The 22,203-nt window shown below is 32.8% G+C and overlaps 2 protein-coding genes across 2 annotated transcripts; both read right to left on the bottom strand.

Annotated features, from left to right (window-relative positions):
- Positions 1-255: 255 nt before the first annotated feature.
- On the bottom strand, positions 256-1,320 carry LOC148941100 (uncharacterized). Its single transcript, XM_089104579.1, has one exon. It carries the CDS (start codon positions 1,318-1,320, stop codon positions 256-258), a length of 1,065 nt encoding a protein of 354 aa, XP_088960705.1.
- An 87-nt stretch (positions 1,321-1,407) lies between these two features.
- Positions 1,408-20,266, bottom strand: LOC148941099 (protein CFDP2-like). The gene is made up of 2 exons (XM_089104578.1): positions 20,135-20,266; positions 1,408-1,914 (listed from the first exon to the last, which is right to left on the bottom strand). The coding sequence occupies exons 1-2, from the start codon at positions 20,264-20,266 to the stop codon at positions 1,408-1,410; spliced, it is 639 nt and encodes a 212-aa protein (XP_088960704.1).
- Between the last annotated feature and the right edge of the window lie 1,937 nt (positions 20,267-22,203).

Genomic DNA, 22,203 nt, shown 5'->3' with positions numbered 1-22,203 from the left:
GCGCCATATTCCGACTGCATCATCGACAGAACGGCATTTAGAAAGAGGTTGAAGAGATGTGGTGATAATATGCAACCCTGGAGTACTCCTGACGAAGTTGTAAACTCTTCTGACAACCCATCAACGGTTATTACTTGGCCTCGGAACTGGTTGTACAGACTCTTGATTATTTGGACTATCTCATAAGAGATACCGTAGTGAAGGAGGATATGCCATAGTCCTTCGCGCCATATCAGGTCAAATGCCTGACGGAAATCAACGAATAGTTGGTAGAGTTCTTGGTTGAATTCGATATGTCGTTCCATGAGTTGCCGAACAACAAATATCTGATCGATTGTTGATCTTCCAGGGCGGAAGCCGGCCTGATATTCTCCAATGGCAAAGGCAGTTGTTGCTTGAATGCGTCGGAGTAGGATGTGACTGATGGCTCGTGAGGCTGATCGGACGGTAGTTTCCGCACTCTTTCTTTGACCCCTTTTTGTGAATGGGTACAATGGCAGCCTTGCACCACTGACGGGGTACGTGGCTAGTTTCCCGTACCGAAGACACAATGGCATGGTACAGATTAGCTAAATCATCCGATCCGACGTTAATGAGTTCAGCGGTGACTCCGTCTGGGCCAGGGGCTTTTCCTTGTTTTAGCGTCTTGATTGCTGACTCGGTTTCTGACTTGAGTGGGGGTGGTGGTCTGAGTTCTTGGTCGGTGATGGGGAAGTGGGTTAGTATTTTAGGATCCGCAGCTACTAGGGGATTCAATTTATCGTTAAAGTATTCTTTCCATCTTTCAAGTTTCATCTTTGAATCGTAGATCTCATTTCCGTCTTTGTCCAGGATCACTGATGTTTGCGGCTCTTTTTTCCGGCTTAACTCGCGTACCATTCTGAAAACTGCTCCGCTATTCCCCTTCTTGGACAGTACTTCGCAGTCTTCGCATTTCTTTCGAAGGTGGTTACGTAGTGCCTTTCTGATCTCTTGCTCTGCTCTTCTCTTGAGAAGCTTGTAAGTATCCCAACTGTCACGGTCGGATTTATTGCAAAAAAGTTGCTTATCCTCACATAGCGCAATGATCTCATCTGTGAACCATGGTTGTTCAGTTGGAGTTTTTATCCCAAATATGTCATTAAATGTATCTATGATTGCTGATGTAGCCTGTTCGGTCAGGAAGTCTTTCTCATTAGCAGATGTAAAGGACCACTGATTTTTCAGGATCTCTCTGACTTTTTCAGATAGAGTGGAAGTGTAGGTCTGCCTTTTTGCGGGATCCCGCAGCAGATCCAGCCGGAATCTTGGGATTTTTGTTGCTTTTTGCAATTTTCTCATTCTTAGCTTGAACCTTGACATCAGGAGAGTGTGGTCAGAGTCGAAGTCTGCTCCAGGTAATGCTACTGTGTCTAGTACGGAAGACTTTCAGCGCTTCGATATCAGGATATAATCAATCATGTTCTCGGTTTTACCGTCTGGGGATCTCCAAGTCACTTTACGTCGATGGTGGTGTTTGAAAATTGTGTTTGTTAAGAATAACTCGATTTCTCGGCAGAAGTCGAGCAATCGTTTCCCTCTCGCATTGAGTTTTCCGTGACCAAAAGTCCCCATTATATCGGATCGACCGGTATTATCCATACCTACTATAGCGTTAAAGTCCCCCATGATAATCAGTACGTCTTTCTTATGGATTTGGTCAATGACCCTTTGTAGTGTGAAAAAGAATTCATCGCATTCTTCCTCACTTCTGGCGGAGTCTGGGGCATAGACTTGGACAACAGAGCCTCCCTCCCTAATGGTAACATCAAAATCCGAACTCTTAAACCTTGTAAAATTTGGTCGAGATCCAATAAGCCTTTCTGATAGATCCACTTGGCCGAGAATTTTGCCCTTCCCTGACTGAGTTGAATAAGCCCTGATCCCTGATTTGATCTAAAGTAAAAATCAACTCATTCTTTCTAACAAATTTAACGAAAGTTTCAATTGAAACCCGATTACACGTACTGGCCGATGTTCCGATCAAAACAGTTAAGGGAGACCATCACCTCCACAGATGTCAATTTGCTTCTGGGCATCACAGTATAAATACTAAATAGTAGCAAAATTCGGTTCAGAAATGGGACACATCAAAGCACGCGGAAAGTTACCCTTTGCGTCACAACAATAGCTTCAGTTCCTACCACAGCATGAATATTAAATAAGCCGGAGCCATGAACAAAGGTGTGCGACTGATGTATCCCAAAAATTTTTAATGAAGAGTATAAGAATTTTCGCTACTGTTTAATATTAATAATGTGCTGGGTATTCAAATCAAGCAACTGGGACACTATATTTTACTTCCCAACATTTTTGGTTCGAATGCCACGCCCTGTTCCGGAATTGTGACAACTTAGGTTTCCGCTTCTTCTTTCCCACGAAATTGTAATCTATTCCAAGCTCTAAAAAGTAGAGCTAGAACATCAAATATTACTTCTAACTAAGTTTGGCTAAAATGAGACAAACCCTTTACGTAGACATCCTGAAACAAAGAATTTTGACCCTTCTTCTGGATCCCCTTACAGAGGCTCAATTTATAACATATGACAGCACACTACTCGCGGTGATAAAAATAAGATTCAGTTTCAAGTGTCTAAGACTGTTGCTGATCACCAGAAGTCGGCCTGTATTGTACTTGCCCAAATTAGGCTCTATTCTGTGATAATTTTGTCCTGTGCCTTTCCAGTTTTCATCCCCCCCCCCACATACTTTAAGAATGAATTGTTATAAAAATATAACACATAATTGAAGAAATACATAATTGAAAGGCTATTTCCTATTAATTCAAGTCCAGGGAGGACAAAAATGACATCACAATTGGGAAATTCCTTCACTTAGTACCCTATTTCCCGATTTTGTTCAACTATGTTTTATATTATTATAATACCACAAATGGTATTTTTACCCGTTCTGACCTCTCCTAAGGTGGAAATGAGGTACTAAATGATGGGATTTTTTAATTCTGATGTCAATTGCGTTCTCCCCGGACTTGAAATAATAGGAATCGACCTTTCAATTACATATTTTTTCAATTATGTATTATGTTATTATAATACAGCAAATAGCATTTTTACCCCTGCTGACCTCACCTAGGGTCGAAATGGGGTACTAAGTGTTGTGATAGTAGTAGTAGTACTGAAAAGGAAAATAACTCAACTTCAGCTGAAAAAAATTCAAAAAAACTCTTTGATTCACTGTCATGCGAAATTTCTTTTGTTAAAATTTTCTATAAAACTAGGGATATTCTATTAAAAATAGGGATATGAAAAAGTTTGTTCAGTTGTTCTAAGAAATTCATGAATTTCTTAGAACCTATATATACAAAGTATATAGGCCTACCCCCCCCCCCCCCCTAATGTTCAAATATATACCCAGAATTGCATCCTGAATGTAAATATAGCCTAACATTCATTTGCATCACAAATGAACTTTACCCCCATTTTAGCCATATGGGTGAAGTCCGTAAGTGCTTAAAGAAATTGTATTTTGAAAAACTGATCAAGAAAATTAGTAGTAATGTAGTAATATTTACAAGCGCACAGTACCCATACCATACAAGCGCACAGTCCCCCCTTATAGCTATAACGATAAGTAGCGCACAGTCCCACCATATATCTATAATGCTTTCAAGCGCACAGTACTACCGTCATACAAGCAGACAGTACAATGATCGGATTCAACCACCATGAAAATTCGTGCTGATCTCTGTTCAAAGTGCGTGATGTTTCTGTTAAAAGTCATGCGTGTTTTCATGGTAGTTGAATCCGATCATTGTACTGTAGTAATTTCCTATCTGTCTGCTACCTTTAATTGTACACAGTAATTTTAACCTTGAACACGGATATAAAAACTCTGACAATGAATTATTTTATCAGTTCGGAATTGGCATTTGAATTATAATGATGCATTCAAACAAAAGGAATATTGACGAAAGCTACACGCAAGAAGTAAGTTATTCTTTTATATTCTTAGTGGGTAAAGAAATTAATTCTAATAAAATTTATCGGGTGACCCCATTATAGTTAACAGATTGTTAAATATTTTTTGAACCTGGATCTCCAGAGGTCGGTAAAGAGCAATATAAAAACAAGAAAAAAGTATGTAAACACTGCATTTAAATGACTTGCGAGCTTAATACATGAGGTAAATCATACCTATTTTGTATTCTGGCCCAAAGTTCCCCACCCTCCACTATGCCACAATCGTCCACCCCCCACTCCACCACCACCACCACCCCCTCCCCCCCCAACATTTTTTTTTAACTTTTTGTAACTTTTTTTTACATCTCTTAGAATGTCATGAAACACAATTAAAACAAAAAAAATTCATATTTAATATTTTCCAACTTCAAAATGGGAATGATATAGATATGTGTGTCGCAACTTTTACTATCAGAAAAATAATGTTTGTAGTGACCAATTTTTTTTTTTTTAACATTTTTTAACTTTTTTTTACATCTCTTAGAATGTCATGAAACATTCTAAAAAAACAATAAATTTACATTTAATTTTTTACAACTTCAAAATTGGAGTGATTTAGATATAAACGTTGCGCCTTTTAATATTAGAAAGATAGTTTTTGTATTAATTATTTTTTTGTTTCTGACAGTTTTTTTTTAATTTTTTTTTGTGACAGTTTTTTTTAAACTTTTTTTTAAACTTTTTTTTACATCTCTAAATCATATCAGAAAAATAGAATGACACTTAATTTAAATTTTAAAAAGATTATTCTTGTGCATAATATTGATGAGGACTGTTGGTTATCTTTAAATATTTTTTTCATTAAAAAAAAAATTTTTTTTAGTATTTTCCAGAGCTCCCCCTACCCATTAAGAAGATAAGACGGGGTGAAGCGACTCCGGTAGCCATTTCAAACAGACCATCGGTTATACAACATGGTCATAGGTCGAATCCATTAATAACATCAACATTAACCGTAAACCGTCCAATAGCCAACTATCCAGCAGCCACATCCAGGATCCAAAACAATATGCCACAACCATCCGGACCCATCATACACCAGTCATTTGTCAACTGGTCAATTCCCACATCCAACACTCACAACAAGATGACACAACCATTCGGACCCATCATACACAAACCAACTGTCAACTGGTCAACTGCCACACCCAACATGCAAACCATACTTCCATCCAATGAAGCTGATGTAATCATGCAACCAGTCACCTCTCTCCGTGATTACTTACGAAAAATTGTATCCTTTTTCTCTCTCTCTCTCTTATCTCTGTACATATCTATTTCAGTGTGCGTGTTATAAAAAAAAACCAGAAAAAAACCTCAATGTCAATGTTAGGATCTAGCATGAATTAAGAATTTAAAAAAAGTAATATAAGGGTAGCGGTTCTATATATTTAGGTAATTAAACACTGAAAATATTTTTTTCAGCTTCATTGAAGTGTCACATCACCATATAAAAAAATATGGCATAATTTCTCTTTCTTATACCAGGTTACACTCGAAGAATCATATTAAACACACACACACACAAACACACACACACACAAAAAAACACACACACACACACACACACACACACACACACACACACACACACACACACACACACACACACACACACACACACACACACACACACACACACACACACACACACACACACACACACACACACACACACACACACACACACACACACACACACACACACACACACACACACACACACACACACACACACACACACACACACACACACACACACACACACACACACACACACACACACACACACACACACACACACACACACACACACACACACACACACACACACACACACACACACACACACACACACACACACACACACACACACACACACACACACACACACACACACACACACACACACACACACACACACACACACACACACACACACACACACACACACACACACACACACACACACACACACACACACACACACACACACACACACACACACACACACACACACACACACACACACACACACACACACACACACACACACACACACACACACACACACACACACACACACACACACACACACACACACACACACACACACACACACACACACACACACACACACACACACACACACACACACACACACACACACACACACACACACACACACACACACACACACACACACACACACACACACACACACACACACACACACACACACACACACACACACACACACACACACACACACACACACACACACACACACACACACACACACACACACACACACACACACACACACACACACACACACACACACACACACACACACACACACACACACACACACACACACACATACACAGAAACAATACGTATTCTTTTTACGTTTAATGGAAGTTTAGAAGTTTTAGTTTAGAGTCTTAGCTTAGAGTTTTAGTTAGAGTTTAGAGTTTTAGTTTAGAGTCTTAGCTTAGTTTTAGTTCTATTTATAGTTTAGTTTAGTTTTTGTTGGGAATTTTAAGTTTTAGTTTAGAGTCTTAGCTTAGAGTTTTTGTTAGAGTTATAGTTTAGTTTAGTTTTAGTTAAGAGTTTTAGTTTAGAGTTGTTTTTTAGCTTTAGTTAAGAGTTTTAGTTTAGAGTTGTAGTTGAGTTTCGTTTTAGTTAAGAGTTTTAGTTTATAGTTATTTTTTAGTTTTAGATATGATTTTTAGTTTAGAGTTTTATTTTGATATTAGCTTACAGTTTTAGTTAGAGTTATAGTTTAGTTTAGTTGTAGTTCTGAGTCTAGAGTTTCAAGTTAGACTCACAATACTTGGAGTTTTAGTTAGAGTTACATTTTATTTTAGTTTTAGTTAAGTGTTTTTTGAATTGTAGTTTAGTTTTAACTAAACGTTTTAGCTTAGAGTTTCAGACTAGAGTCATAGCTTAGAGTTTTTTCATTGCACTTTTAGTTTAGTTTAGTTTTAGATAAAAGTTTTAGTTTAGAGTTTCAGTTAGGTATTATCTTACAGTTTCAGTTAGAGTTATAGTAGTTAAGAGTTTTAGTTTAGAGTTTAGAGTTTTAGTTTAGAGTCTTAGCTTAGAGTTTAGTTAGAATTATAGTTTAGTTTACTTTTAGTTAAGAGTTTTTGTTTAGAGTTTAGAGTCTTAGCTTAGAGTTTTTGTTAGAGTTTAGAGTTTTAGTTTAGACTCTTAGCTTATAGATTTAGTTCTATTTATAGTTTACTTTAGTTTTAGTTGAGAATTTAGAGTTTTAGTTTAGAGTCTTAGCTTAGAGTTTTTTTGTTAGAGTTATAATTTAGCTTAGTTTAGATATTGGAGTTTTGGTTTTGAGTCTTAGCTTAGAGTTTTAGTTAGAGGTATAGTTTAGTTTAGTTTTAATTCAGAGTTTTAGTTTAGAGTCTTAGCTTAGAGTTTTAGTTAGAGTTATAGTTTAGTTTAATTTTAGTTAATAGTTTTAGTTCAGAATTCATAGTTATAGTTTAGAGTTTAGTGTTTTAGTTAGAGTTATAGTTTAGCTTAATTTTTGTTAGGAGTTTTAGTTTAGAGTTGTAGTTTAGTTTTAGTTAAGAGTTTTAGTTTAGAGTTTTAGTTTAGTTTAGTTTTAGTTAAGAGTTTCTGAACTTATAGTTTAGTTTTAGCTAAACGTTTTAGTTTAGAGTTTTAGCCTAGAGTCATAGCTTAGAGTTTTTCCTTGCACTTTTAGTTTAGTTTAGTTTTAGATAAGAGTTTTAGTTTAGAGTTTCAGTTTGATATTAGCTTATACTTTTAGTTAGAGTTATAGTAGTTAGTTTTAGTTTAGAGTTTAGAGCTTTATTTTAGTCTTAGCTTAGAGTTTTAGTTAGAGTTATAGTTTAGTTTAGTTTTAATTCAGTGTTAGTTTTGAGTCTTAGCTTAAAGTTTTAGGTCTATTTATAGTTTAGTTTAGTTTTTGTTGGGAATTTTAAGTTTTAGTTTAGAGTCTTAGCTTAGAGTTTTTGTTAGAGTTATAGTTTAGTTTAGTTTTAGTTAAGAGTTTTAGTTTAGAGTTGTTGTTTAGTTTTATATATGAGTTTTAGTTTAGAGTTTTAGTTTGATACTAGCTTACAGTTTTAGTTAGAGTTATAGTTTAGTTTAGTTGTAGTTCAAAGTCTAGAGTTTCAAGTTAAACTCTCATCACTTAGAATTTTAGTTAGAGTTATATTTTATTTTTGTTTTAGTTAAGTGTTTTTGGAATTGTAGTTTAGTTTTAACTAAACGTTTTAGCATAGAGTTTTAGACTAGAGTTTTAGCTTAGAGTTTTTTCATTGCACTTTTAGTTTAGTTTAGCTTTAGATAAAAGTTTTGGTTTAGAGTTTCAGTTAGGTTTTAGCTTACAGTTTTAGTTAGAGTTTTAGTAGTTAAGAGTTTTAGTTTCGAGTTTAGAGTTTTAGTTTAGAGTCTTAGCTTAGAGTTTAGTTTGAATTATAGTTTAGTTTACTTTTAGTTAAGAGTTTTTGTTTAGAGTTTAGAGTCTTAGCTTAGAGTTTTAGTTAGAGTTTAGAGTTTTAGTTTAGAGTCTTAGCTTATAGAATTAGTTCTATTTATAGTTTACTTTAGTTTTAGTTGAGAATTTAGAGTTTTAGTTTAGAGTCTTAGCTTAGAGTTTTTTTGTTAGAGTTATAGTTTAGCTTAGTTTAGATATTGGAGTTTTGGTTTTGAGTCTTAGCTTAGAGTTTTAGTTAGAGGTATAGTTTATTTTAGTTTTAATTCAGAGTTTTAGTTTAGAGTCTTAGCTTAGAGTTTTAGTTAGAGTTATAGTTTAGTTTAATTTTAGTTAAGAGTTTTAGTTTAGACTTCAGAGTTTTAGTTTAGAGTTTAGTGTTTTAGTTAGAGCTTAGTTTAGCTTAATTTTTGTTAGGAGTTTTAGTTTAGAGTTGTAGTTTAGTTTTAGTTAAGAGTTTTAGTTTAGAGTTGTAGTTTATTTTAGTTTTAGTTAATAGTTTCTGGAATTGTAGTTAAGTTTTAGCTAAACGTTTTAGTTTAGAGTTTTAGCCTAGAGTCATAGCTTAGAGTTGTTCCATGCACTTTTAGTTTAGTTTTAGATTAGAGTTTTAGTTTAGAGTTTCAGTTTGATATTAGCTTATAGTTTTAGTTAGAGTTATAGTAGTTAAGAGTATTAGTTTAGAGTTCAGAGTTTTAGTTTAGTCTTTGCTTAGAGTTTTAGTTAGAGTTATAGTTTAGTTTAGTTTTAATTCAGTGTTAGTTTTGAGTCTTAGCTTAAAGTTTTAGGTCTATTTATAGTTTAGTTTAGTTTTTGTTGGGAATTTTAAGTTTTAGTTTAGAGTCTTAGCTTAGAGTTTTTGTTAGAGTTATAGTTTAGTTTAGTTTTAGTTAAGAGCTTTAGTTTAGAGTTGTTGTTTAGTTTTAGATATGAGTTTTAGTTTAGAGTTTTAGTTTGATATTAGCTTACAGTTTTAGTTAGAGTTATAGTTTAGTTTATTTGTAGTTCAAAGTCTATAGTTTCAAGTTAAACTCTCATCACTTAGAATTTTAGTTAGAGTTATATTTTATTTTAGTTTTAGTTAAGTGTTTTTGGAATTGTAGTTTAGTTTTAACTAAACGTTTTAGCATAGAGTTTTAGACTAGAGTTTTAGCTTAGAGTTTTTTCATTGCACTTTTAGTTTAGTTTAGCTTTAAATAAAAGTTTTGGTTTAGAGTTTCAGTTAGGTATTAGCTTACAGTTTTAGTTAGAGTTTTAGTAGTTAAGAGGTTTAGTTTCGAGTTTAGAGTTTTAGTTTAGAGTCTTAGCTTAGAGTTTAGTTTGAATTATAGTTTAGTTTACTTTTAGTTAAGAGTTTTTGTTTAGAGTTTAGAGTCTTAGCTTAGAGTTTTAGTTAGAGTTTAGAGTTTTAGTTTAGACTCTTAGCTTATAGAATTAGTTCTATTTATAGTTTACTTTAGTTTTAGTTGAGAATTTAGAGTTTTAGTTTAGAGTCTTAGCTTAGAGTTTTTTTGTTAGAGTTATAGTTTAGCTTAGTTTAGATATTGGAGTTTTGGTTTTTAGTCTTAGCTTAGAGTTTTAGTTAGAGGTATAGTTTATTTTAGTTTTAATTCAGAGTTTTAGTTTAGAGTCTTAGCTTAGAGTTTTAGTTAGAGTTATAGTTTAGTTTAATTTTAGTTAAGAGTTTTAGTTTAGACTTCAGAGTTTTAGTTTAGAGTTTAGTGTTTTAGTTAGAGCTATAGTTTAGCTTAATTTTTGTTAGGAGTTTTAGTTTAGAGTTGTAGTTTAGTTTTAGTTAAGAGTTTTAGTTTAGAGTTGTAGTTTATTTTAGTTTTAGTTAATAGTTTCTGGAATTGTAGTTAAGTTTTAGCTAAACGATTTAGTTTAGAGTTTTAGCCTAGAGTCATAGTTTAGAGGTTTTCATTGCACTTTTAGTTTAGTTTAGTTTTAGATAAGAGTTTTAGTTTAGAGTTTCAGTTTGGTATTGGCTTAGAGTTTTAGTTAGAGTTATAGTAGTTAAGAGTTTTAGCTTAGAGTTTAGAGTTTTAGTTTAGAGTCTTTGCTTGGAGTTTTAGTTAGAGTTATAGTTTAGATTTGTTTTAATTCAGATTTAGCTTTGAGTCTTAGCTTAGAATTTTAGTTAGAGTTATAGTTTAGTTTAGTTTTAGTTAAGAATTTTAGTTTAGAGGTGTTGTTTAGTTTTAGATAAGAGTTTTAGTTTAGAGTTTAGAGTTTTAATTTAAGTTTTAGTTTAATTCTAATTTAGAGTCTAGAATTTTAATTTATAGTGTTAGCTTAGAGTTGTAGTTAGAGTTATAGTTTACTTTAGTTTTACTTTAGAGTTATAGTTTAGTTTAGTTTTAGTTAGGAGCAATATTTTAGAGTCTTAGCTTATAGTTTTAGTTCCATTTATAGTTTACTTTAGTTTTAGTTGAGAATTTAGAGTTTTAGTTTAGAGTCTTAGCTTAGAGTTTTTTGTTAGAGTTATAGTTTAGTTTAGTTTAGAGATTTAAATTTTAGTTTTGAGTTTTAACTTAGATTTTTAGTTAGAGGTATAGTTTAGTTTTGTTTTAATTCAGATTTTTAGTTTAGAGTCTTAGCTTAGAGATTTACTTAGACTTATAGTCTAGTTTATTTTTAGTTAAGAGTCTTAGTTTAGACTTCAGAGTTTTAGTTTAGAGTTTAGTGTTTTAGTTAGAGCTATAGTTTAGCTTAATTTTTGTTAGGAGTTTTAGTTTAGAGTTGTAGTTTAGTTTTAGTTAAGAGTTTTAGTTTAGAGTTGTAGTTTATTTTAGTTTTAGTTAATAGTTTCTGGAATTGTAGTTAAGTTTTAGCTAAACGATTTAGTTTAGAGTTTTAGCCTAGAGTCATAGTTTAGAGTTGTTCCATGCACTTTTAGTTTAGTTTAGTTTTAGATTAGAGTTTTAGTTTAGAGTTTCAGTTTGATATTAGCTTATAGTTTTAGTTAGAGTTATAGTAGTTAAGAGTATTAGTTTAGAGTTTAGAGTTTTAGTTTAGTCTTTGCTTAGAGTTTTAGTTAGAGTTATAGTTTAGTTTAGTTTTAATTCAGTGTTAGTTTTGAGTCTTAGCTTAAAGTTTTAGGTCTATTTATAGTTTAGTTTAGTTTTTGTTGGGAATTTTAAGTTTTAGTTTAGAGTCTTAGCTTAGAGTTTTTGTTAGAGTTATAGTTTAGTTTAGTTTTAGTTAAGAGTTTTAGTTTAGAGTTGTTGTTTAGTTTTAGATATGAGTTTTAGTTTAGAGTTTTAGTTTGATAATAGCTTACAGTTTTAGTTAGAGTTATAGTTTAGTTTAGTTGTAGTTCAAAGTCTAGAGTTTCAAGTTAAACTCTCATCACTTAGAATTTTAGTTAGAGTTATATTTTATTTTAGTTTTAGTTAAGTGTTTTTGGAATTGTAGTTTAGTTTTAACTAAACGTTTTAGCATAGAGTTTTAGACTAGAGTTTTAGCTTAGAGTTTTTTCATTGCACTTTTAGTTTAGTTTAGCTTTAAATAAAAGTTTTGGTTTAGAGTTTCAGTTAGGTATTAGCTTACAGTTTTAGTTAGAGTTATAGTAGTTAAGAGGTTTAGTTTCGAGTTTAGAGTTTTAGTTTAGAGTCTTAGCTTAGAGTTTAGTTTGAATTATAGTTTAGTTTACTTTTAGTTAAGAGTTTTTGTTTAGAGTTTAGAGTCTTAGCTTAGAGTTTTAGTTAGAGTTTAGAGTTTTAGTTTAGACTCTTAGCTTATAGAATTAGTTCTATTTATAGTTTACTTTAGTTTTAGTTGAGAATTTAGAGTTTTAGTTTAGAGTCTTAGCTTAGAGTTTTTTTGTTAGAGTTATAGTTTAGTTTAGTTTAGATATTGGAGTTTTTGTTTTGAGTCTTAGCTTAGAGTTTTAGTTAGAGTTATAGTTTAGTTTAGTTTTCATTCAGAGTTTTAGTTTAGAGTCTTAGCTTAGAGTTTTAGTTAGAGTTATAGTTTAGTTTAATTTTAGTTAAGAGTTTTAGTTTAGACTTCAGAGTTTTAGTTTAGAGTTTAGTGTTTTAGTTAGAGCTATAGTTTAGCTTAATTTTTGTTAGGAGTTTTAGTTTAGAGTTGTAGTTTAGTTTTAGTTAAGAGTTTTAGTTTAGAGTTGTAGTTTATTTTAGTTTTAGTTAATAGTTTCTGGAATTGTAGTTAAGTTTTAGCTAAACGATTTAGTTTAGAGTTTTAGCCTAGAGTCATAGTTTAGAGTTTTTCCTTGCCCTTTTAGTTTTGTTTAGTTTTAGACAATAGTTTTAGTTTAGAGTTTCAGTTGGGTATTGGCTTAGAGTTTTAGTTAGAGTTATAGTAGTTAAGAGTTTTAGCTTAGAGTTTAGAGATTTAGTTTAGAGTCTTTGCTTAGAGTTTTAGTTAGAGTTATAGTTTAGATTAGTTTTAATTCAGTGTTAGCTTTGAGTCTTAGCTTAAAGTTTTAGTTAGAGTTATAGTTTAGTTTAGTTTTAGTTAAGAATTTTAGTTTAGAGGTGTTGTTTAGTTTTAGATAAGAGTTTTAGTTTAGAGTTTAGAGTTTTAATTTAAGTTTTAGTTTAATTCTAATTTAGAGTCTAGAGTTTTAATTTAGAGTGTTAGCTTAGGGTTGTAGTTAGATTTATAGTTTACTTTAGTTTTACTTTAGAGTTTTAGTTTAGTTTAGTTTTAGTTAGGAGCAATATTTTAGAGTCTTAGCTTAGAGTTTTAGTTCCATTTATAGTTTACTTTAGTTGAGAATTTAGAGTTTTAGTTTAGAGTCTTAGCTTAGAGTTTTTTGTTAGAGTTATAGTTTAGTTTAGTTTAGATATTGGAGTTTTAGTTTTGAGTCTTAGCTTAGAGTTTTAGTTAGAGGTATAGTTTAGTTTAGTTTTAATTCAGAGTCTTAGTTTAGAGTTTTAGCTTAGAGTTTTAGTTAGAGTTTTTGAATTTTAGTTTAATATTAGTTAAGAGTTTTAGTTTAGACTTCAGAGTTTAGACTTTAGACTAGACTTTAGTTTAGACTTTTAGTTAGAGTTATATTTTATCTTCCTTTTTGTTAAGAGTTTTAGTTTAGAGTTGTAGTTTAGTTTTAGTTAAGAGTTTTAGTTTAGAGTTGTAGTTTAGTTTAGTTTTAGTTAAGAGTTTCTGGACTTGTTGTTTAGTTTTTGCTTAGCGTTTTAGTTTAGAGTTTTAGCCTAGAGTCATAGCTTAGAGTTTTTCCTTGCACTTTTAGTTTAGTTTAGCTTTAGATAAGAGTTTTAGTTTAGAGTTTCAGTTTGATATTAGCTTATAGTTTTAGTTAGAGTTATAGCAGTTAAGAGTTTTAATTTAGAGTTTAGAGTTTTAGTTTAGAGTCTTTGCTTAGAGTTCTAGTTAGAGTTATAGTTTTGTTTAGTTTGAATTCAGAGTGTTAGTTTTGAGTCTTAGCTTAGAGTTTTAGTTAAAGTTATAGTTTATCTTAATTTTTGTTAAGAGTTTTAGTTTAGAGTTGTAGTTTAGTTTTAGTTAAGAGTTTTAGTTTAGAGTTGTAGTTTAGTTTAGTTTTAGTTAAGAGTTTCTGGACTTGTAGTTTAGTTTTAGCTAAACGTTTTAGTTTAGAGTTTAAGCCGAGAGTCATAGCTTAGAGTTTTTCCTTGCACTTTTAGTTTAGTTTAGTTTTAGATAAGAGTTTTAGTTTAGAGTTTCAGTTTGATATTAGCTTATAGTTTTAGTTAGAGTTATAGCAGTTAAGAGTTTTAGCTTAGAGTTTAGAGTTTTAGTTTAGAGTCTTTGCTTAGAGTTTTAGTTAGAGTTATAGTTTAGTTTAGTTTTAATTCAGTGTTAGTTTTGAGTCTTAGCTTATAGTTTTAGTTAGAGTTATAGTTTAGTTTAGTTTTAGTTAAGGATCTTAGTTTAGAGGTATTGTTTAGTTTTTCAGATAGGAGTTTTAGTTTAGAGTTTTAGTTTAAGTTTTAGTTTAGTTCTAGTTTAGAGTCTAGAGTTTTAATTTAGAGTGTTAGCTTAGAGTTTTAGTTAGAGTTATAGTTTACTTTAGTTTTACTTTGGAGTTATAGTTTAGTTCAGTTTTAGTTAGGAGCATTAGTTTAGATATCTAGTTTAGTTTTACTTAAGAGTTTTAGTTTAGAGTTTATAGTTTTAGTTTACAGTTTTACTGTAGAGTTTTAGTTAGAGTTATAGTTTTAGTTTAGTTTTAGTTAAGAGTTTTAGTTTAGATATTGGAGTTTTAGTTTTGAGTCTAAGCTTAGAGTTTTAGTTATAGTTAGAGTTATAGTTTAGTTTTAATTCAGAGTTTTAGTTTAAAGTCTTAGCTTTGAGTTTTAGCTAGAGTTATAGTTTAGTGTAGTTTTAGTTAAGAATTTTAGTTTATAGGTGTTTTTTAGTTTTAGATAAGAGTTTTAGTTTAGAGTTTAGAGTTTTAGTTAGAGTTATAGTTTAGTTTAATTCTAGTTTAGAGTCTAGAGTTTTAATTTAAATTGTTAGTTTAGAGTTTTAGTTAGAGTTATAGTTTACTTTAGTTTTAGTTAAGAGTTTTAGTTAAGACTTTTAGTTTAGTTTTAGTTAAGAGTTTTAGTTTAGAGTTGTAGTTTAGTTTTAGTTAAGGGTTTTAATTTAGAGTTGTAGTTTAGTTTTAGTTAAGAGTTTTAGTTCAGAGTTTAGAGTTTTAGCTTAGAGTCATATCTTAGAGTTTTAGTAAGAGTTATAGTTTATTTTAATTTTATTTAAGAGTTTTATTTTAGACTTCAGAGTTTTTTTTGGAGTTTAGAGTTTTAGTTAAAGTTATAGTTTAGTTTAATGTTAGTTAAGAATTTTAGTTTAGAGTTATAGTTTAGTTTAGTTGTAAATCAGAGTCTAGAGTTCCAAGTTAGACTCTCAGCACTTACAGTTTTAGTTAGAGTTATATTTTATTTTCGTTTTAGTTAAGTGTTTTTGGACTTGTAGTTTAGTTTCAGCTAAACATTATAGTTTAGAGTTTTAGCCTAGAGTAAAAGCTTAGAGTTTTTAATTGCACTTTTTGTTTAGTTCATTTTTAGATATGAGTTTTAGTTTAGAGTTTCAGTTTGGTATTAGCTTACAGTTTTAGTTGGAGTTATAGTAGGTAATAGTTTCAGTTTTGAGTTTAGAGTTTTAGTTTAGAGTCTTAGCTTAGAGTTTTAGTTAGAGGTATAGTTTAGTATAGCTCTAGTTAAGAGTTCTAGTTTAAGGTTTTAGCTTGGAGTTTAGAGTTTTAGTTTAGAGTCTTAGGTTAGAGTTTTAGTTAGAGGTATAGTTTAGTTTTAGTTAAGAGTTTTAGTTTAGAGTTATAGTTTATGTAAGAGTTTTAGTTTAGAGTTTTAGTTTAGCTTCTTAGGTTTCTCCACAGTTAAGCTAGGTTAGGTTAGGTTATCATGAGCTTAGGTTAGGTTAGATTAGGTTAGGCTAAGTTAGGTTAGGTTAGCCTACGTACGCACGTGTACCTAGGCTAACCTAACCTAACCTAACTTAGGCTAACCTAATCTAACCTAACCTAAGCTCATGATAGCCTAACCTAACCTAATTTAAATGTGGAGAAACCTAAGACAATAAACTAAAACTCTAAACTCTAAACTAAAACTCTTAACTATAACTAAACTAAACTACAAATCCAACTAAAACTTTAAGCTAGTATCAAATTAAAACTCTAAACTAGGGCGGGGGCCCCTTTAGGGGTGCTGGGAGGCCCTTTGAGGGCGCAGGGCGGACCCTTTGGGGGAGCCGGAGGGCCCTTTGGGGGCACCAGCGGGCCCTGTGGGGGCACCAAGGGGCCCTGTGGGGGCACCTGGGGGCCCTTTTGGGGAGCGGGGGGGCTCTTGGGGGGCCCGGGGGGCCTTTGTGTTTGGTATTGGGGGGTTCACTGGGGTGGGGGTCGGGAACCTTACAACACTCTTCAAATGGAACTAGCGTATTATAACGACAACGGAGTTTCGTCCGAACTCATTTTATATATCATGTTCTAAAATCATTTTTTAAAATTTCTCAAACTATTTCGCATAAATAATCATCTAAAATGTCTCAAACTGTTTCGCCTAAATCATCTTATAAAATGTCTCCAATGGTTTCGCCCAAATAATCCCTAAACGTAATTTCTGTGTTTTTCTTTTGTTTTTGCATCTCTGCACTGTCACATTTGAAATTCCCTATAAACCATTTCCCACGTTAAGCTCTTCATCTCTAAGGTGTTCTTGGTTACTCTATTAAGGCTTCGATAGAATATTAATTTATCTCTGTGACCTAAAGATCAGAGAAACCATATTTAAAAAAAAATATTAATTTATCTCTGTCACTAAAGACCATTTATCCCTCAGACCTAAAGATCAAAGAAGCCATAATGTTTCCCCTCTTGTCCTAGTTGATTATACAAATCAATTTCTCAGAAATTCTCTTCCCTCGATTATTTAAATCAATGTCTCAGAAATTCTCTCCCCTTTGTGGAAGTTCCCGTTAGACTCGATCAATACATTCCCCCACCGATTATGTAAATCAATTTCTCAGAAATTCAGTTTCCCTTCGAGTCCATCAATGCATGTCTTCCCGTTAATGCGCATGTGCAAACTTCCCCCCGGAGTCATTACACATAGAAACAACAACAAATAAATCAACCTTGACCCCATTAGACTCGATTGATAATCCTTGCATAAATTATGTAGGTTTGGCATTAGACTAAATTGTAGATGGCAGCAGGTGTTCTCAATCCTTTGAATTCTATTCACACACTAATAAAAACTATAGCAAAAATCCTTTCCTTATATTCTCTGCAATCCTGTCCCGCTAATATTTCTGACTCCTGATTGACTTAGAAAGAAACACGTGATCCTGTTCCCGTTAGACTCGTGAATCAATACATTCCCCCACCGATTATGTAAATCAATTTCTCAGAAATTTAGTTCCCCTCTTGTCCTAGTCGATTACGCAATCATTTTCTCAGAAATCCACTTCCCTTTCGATTACGCAATCAATTATTCGGAAATCCTCTCCCCATTTATTTATGTAAACCAATTTCGCAGATATCCACTTCCCCCTCGAGTCAATCAATACATCTCTTCCCCTTAGTGCCCTTGTGCAAAATTCACACCGGAGTCATTACATATAGAAACAAAAAGAAATCGACCTTGATAAAGGGGACATTGAACCCATTAGACTCAATCAATAATCTTTGAATAAATTATGTTTACCTCGGAGATATTATGGCTTTCCTACTTATAGTATTGGTTATTGGGAAGTATACAGACGTTTTCAGGGGGGATTTCTTCTGGTAGTAGGGGGAGGGGGTAGGTTGAGGGTTATGTGGGAGGATCTTTCCATGAAGGAAGTTTCAATGGGGGAAGGGACATTACTATTAAGGGGGCGCCGGATATCCCAGCATTATTTGAAAAAAGATCAGAAATTAAATAAAAACAAACAGGTTTTTCAACTGTAAGTAAGGAGCAACATCAAAACTTAAAACGATCAGAAAATATTACGTATATGATTGGGTTCACCCGCTAGTCAATACCTCGCTTTTTAAGCCAAATTGTTTTTAGTACTTTCATAAGAGTTATTTATTCTAATTAACGGCCTTTGTGATTAAGGGGTCATTTTTAAAGAATTGGAACAAAATTCAAACTTTTGCTTAAAGAGCAAGGTATTGACTAGGGGGCGAACCCCCTAATATACGTATAAAAATATATGAATATAGAAGTTCGTTACGTAAGTTAACTCGTAAGTTATGTATATTTATTACTAATAAAAACGTTCGTGAATAAAATTGAACAACTTTCGAGAAAGCTAAACAAAAGTAAAATTATTATGAAAATTTTGTTGTAAATATTCATCTACGGTGAGCCAAAATCAAAACCTGCATTAATTAAAAAACGTTCAAAAATTTAATAAAAATTAAAGTCAAACTTTAGCCTAAAGAGTGAGGCGTTGAGGAAGGGACAGCCCCTTTCATATACGGAATAATTCCTGTTCGTTTTAAGTTTTAACGTCGTTCCTTACTTTCGGTTAAAAAAAACTTGTTTTTTTTATTTAATTACTGAAAACTATGAATTTGATTTTTGAAAGAGGAAGTACCTTGTGATTTTAGGCACACATTTAATACGCCTTTTTTTTAATAGAAACTATATGAGCAAGTTTGGTAAATATAGAGGCATTAGCTTGGTTTCTGTATAATGTCACTTTTTACACTTAGAAACGGTGTAGATAAAATTTTAACACAAGAAAATTGAGGGGGTAAAAAAGGAAGAGGATGCTTCGACTATCAAGCCGACTATCAGTGCGTCAACAACAAATGATCATATCACACATAAGGATAATATATACTTATGTAGATGAATAAATGGATCTTAAAACAAGTAAAAAAATCTATTGAACATTCAAGTCAAAGATAAAACGAACAAAAATTACAACACGCATGATATTGACTACTACCACCTTCCCTCTTCCCTATCCGTAAAAGTTCTAAGGACTTTTGTGTCACTTGCGCTCTCCTGAAAACAAAACATGTTAAATTTTTTTTTTTACAATTATAACCAGAATCACCATACCATGAAAATTCGTGCTGTTCACGAAACCATGGTTTTGGTGTTAAATATAATGTTTCTGTTAAAAGTCAGGACTGTTTTTATTGTATGTTGATGGTTCTTCTCCTGGTATGAAGTTACAAAATTCTGTCTGTTAATTAATTTGTTAGGCGTGGTTGTTTTATGTTTAGCCTTGAACACGGGTATAAAAACTCTGACAATGAGTTATTTTCTCAGTTCAAAATTGGCATTTGAAATACAACCATGAATTCTAACAAAAGGAATATTGATGAAAGCTACAAGCAGGAAGTAAGTTCTTATTTTATATTCTTAGTGGATAAAGAAATTAATTCTAATATAATTTATCGAGTGGTTTATACAATCCCCTTATAGTTAATAGATTGTTAAATATTTTTGAATCTGGATCTTCAGAGGTCGGTAAAGAGCAATATCAAAACAAAAAAAAGTGTGTAAACACTGCATTTAAATGGCTTGCAAGCTTAGTACATGAGGTAAATCATACCTATTTTTTTATTGCGGCCCAAAGTTCCCCACCCCCCACTATGCCACAGCCTTCCACCCCCCCCTCCACCCTTCCTCCAACCCCCCCCCCTCCCCTCTTTTTTTTTACATCTCTTAGAATGACATGAAACATACTTAAAACATAAAAAATTCACATTTAATATTTTCCAACTTCAAAATGGGAAAATTTAGATATGTGTGTTGCAACTTTTACTATTAGAAAAATAATGTTTGTAGTGACTCACTTTTTTTCAACTTTTTTTTTACATCTCTAAATCATATCAGAAAAATAGAATGACACTTTTGATTTAAATTTTTAAAACTTATTCTTGTGCATACTATTGATGAGGACTGATTGTTCTCATTCAATATTTTCTCATGAAAAAAAAACTTTTTTTTTACATCTCTAAATCATATCAGAAAAATAAAATGACACTTTTGATTTAAATTTTTAAAACTTATTCTTGTGCATACTATTGATGAGGACTGATGGTTCTCATTCAATATTTTCTCATGAAAAAAAACTTTTTTTTAGGTTTTTCCAGAGCCCCCCTATCTGTTAAGAAGATAAGCAGGTTTTAAGCGACTCCAGTGGTCATTTCAAACAGACCAGCTGTTACACAATATGGTCGTTGGCCAAAACCATTAATACCATCAACAATAACCGTAAACCACCAAATAGCCAACTGTCCAGCTGCCAAATCCAACATCCACAGCAAGATGACACAACCATTAGTCCAATCCGGACCCATCATACACCAACCAACACTCAACTGGTCAACTTAAACATCCAACATCCACAACAAGTTGCCACAACCATCTGAACCCATCATACACCAGCCAACAGTCAACTGGTCAACTGGCACACGCAACATGCAAACCATACTCCCATTCCAAGAAGCTGATGTAGCCAAGGAGCCTGTCGCCTCTCTCCGTGATTATGTAAGAAAAAAATTTAATCTTCTCTCTCTCTTTCTCTCTTATCTCTGTATATATCTATCCCAGTGTGCGTGTTTAAAAAAAAAGAAAAAAAACCACAGCGTTAATGTTAGGATCAAGCCCGAATTAAGAATTTTAAAAAAGGCAATAAAAGGGTACCGGTTCTACAGATTTAGGTCATTAAACACTGAAAATTTTTTCAGCTTAATTGAAGTGTCATATCACCATAAAAAAATATGACATAATTTCTTTTTCTTATCCCAGGTTACGCTTGAAGAATCATATTATATATATACACACACACATACACACACAAACACACACACAAACACACACACAAACACACACAAACACACAAAAAAAAAAAAACACAAAAAAAAACATACACAAAGAAACAAAAACACACACACAGAAACAAAGAGAGACAAACAGACACACACACACACACACACACACACACACACACACACAAACACACACACACACACACACACACACACACACACACACACACACACACACACACACACACACACACACACACACACACACACACACACACACACACACACACACACACACACACACACACACACACACACACACACACACACACACACACACACACACACACACACACACACACACACACACACACACACACACACACACACACACACACACACACACACACACACACACACACACACACACACACACACACACACACACACACACACACACACACACACACACACACACACACACACACACACACACACACACACACACACACACACACACACACACACACACACACACACACACACACACACACACACACACACACACACACACACACACACACACACACACACACACACACACACACACACACACACACACACACACACACACACACACACACACACACACACACACACACACACACACACACACACACACACACACACACACACACACACACACACACACACACACACACACACACACACACACACACACACACACACACACACACACACACACACACACACACACACACACACACACACACACACACACACACACACACACACACACACACACACACACACACACACACACACACACACACACACACACACACACACACACACACACACACACACACACACACACACACACACACACACACACACACACACACACACACACACACAAACACACACACATACACAGAGACAATCTAAATATTCTTTTTACGTTTTAGTTAGAGTTTAGAGTTTTAGTTTAGAGTCTTAGCTTAGAGTTTTAGTTAGAGTTTAGACTTTTAGTTTAGAGTCTTAGCTTAGAGTTTTAGTTCTATTTATAGTTTAGTTTAGTTTTTGTTGGGAATTTTAAGTTTTAGTTTAGAGTCTTAGCTTAGAGTTTTTGTTAGAGTTATAGTTTAGTTTAGTTTTAGTTAAGAGTTTTAGTTTAGAGTTGTTTTTTAGCTTTAGTTAAGAGTTTTAGTTTAGAGTTGTAGTTGAGTTTCGTTTTAGTTAAGAGTTTTAGTTTAGAGTTGTTGTTTAGTTTTAGATATGAGTTTTAGTTTAGAGTTTTATTTTGATATTAGCTTACAGTTTTAGTTAGAGTTATAGTTTAGTTTAGTTGTAGTTCAAAGTCTAGAGTTTCAAGTTAGACTCTCATCACTTAGAGTTTTAGTTAGAGTTATATTTTATTTTAGTTTTAGTTAAGTGTTTTTGGA

The sequence above is a fragment of the Artemia sp. Qi Xiang Cuo genome, chromosome 18 (assembly GCF_049724085.1).
Source record: "Artemia sp. Qi Xiang Cuo chromosome 18, ASM4972408v1, whole genome shotgun sequence".
Taxonomy (NCBI): Eukaryota; Metazoa; Arthropoda; class Branchiopoda; order Anostraca; family Artemiidae; genus Artemia; species Artemia sp. Qi Xiang Cuo.
The sequence above is the reverse complement of the archived record's forward strand: the minus strand, read 5'-3'. Positions and strand labels throughout refer to the sequence as shown.

Bases quoted from the DNA above. Each gene is read 5' to 3' on its own strand.
- LOC148941100 (XM_089104579.1), bottom strand. From the start codon at position 1,320: ATGAGAAAATTGCAAAAAGCAACAAAAATCCCAAGATTCCGGCTGGAT.
- LOC148941099 (XM_089104578.1), bottom strand. From the start codon at position 20,266: ATGGGTCCGGATTGGACTAATGGTTGTGTCATCTTGCTGTGGATGTTG. The intron at 1,915-20,134 runs GTAACAGCTGGT...TTTTTACTTTAG, and splicing joins TTGGCCAACGACCATATTGT to ATCAAATCAGGGATCAGGGC.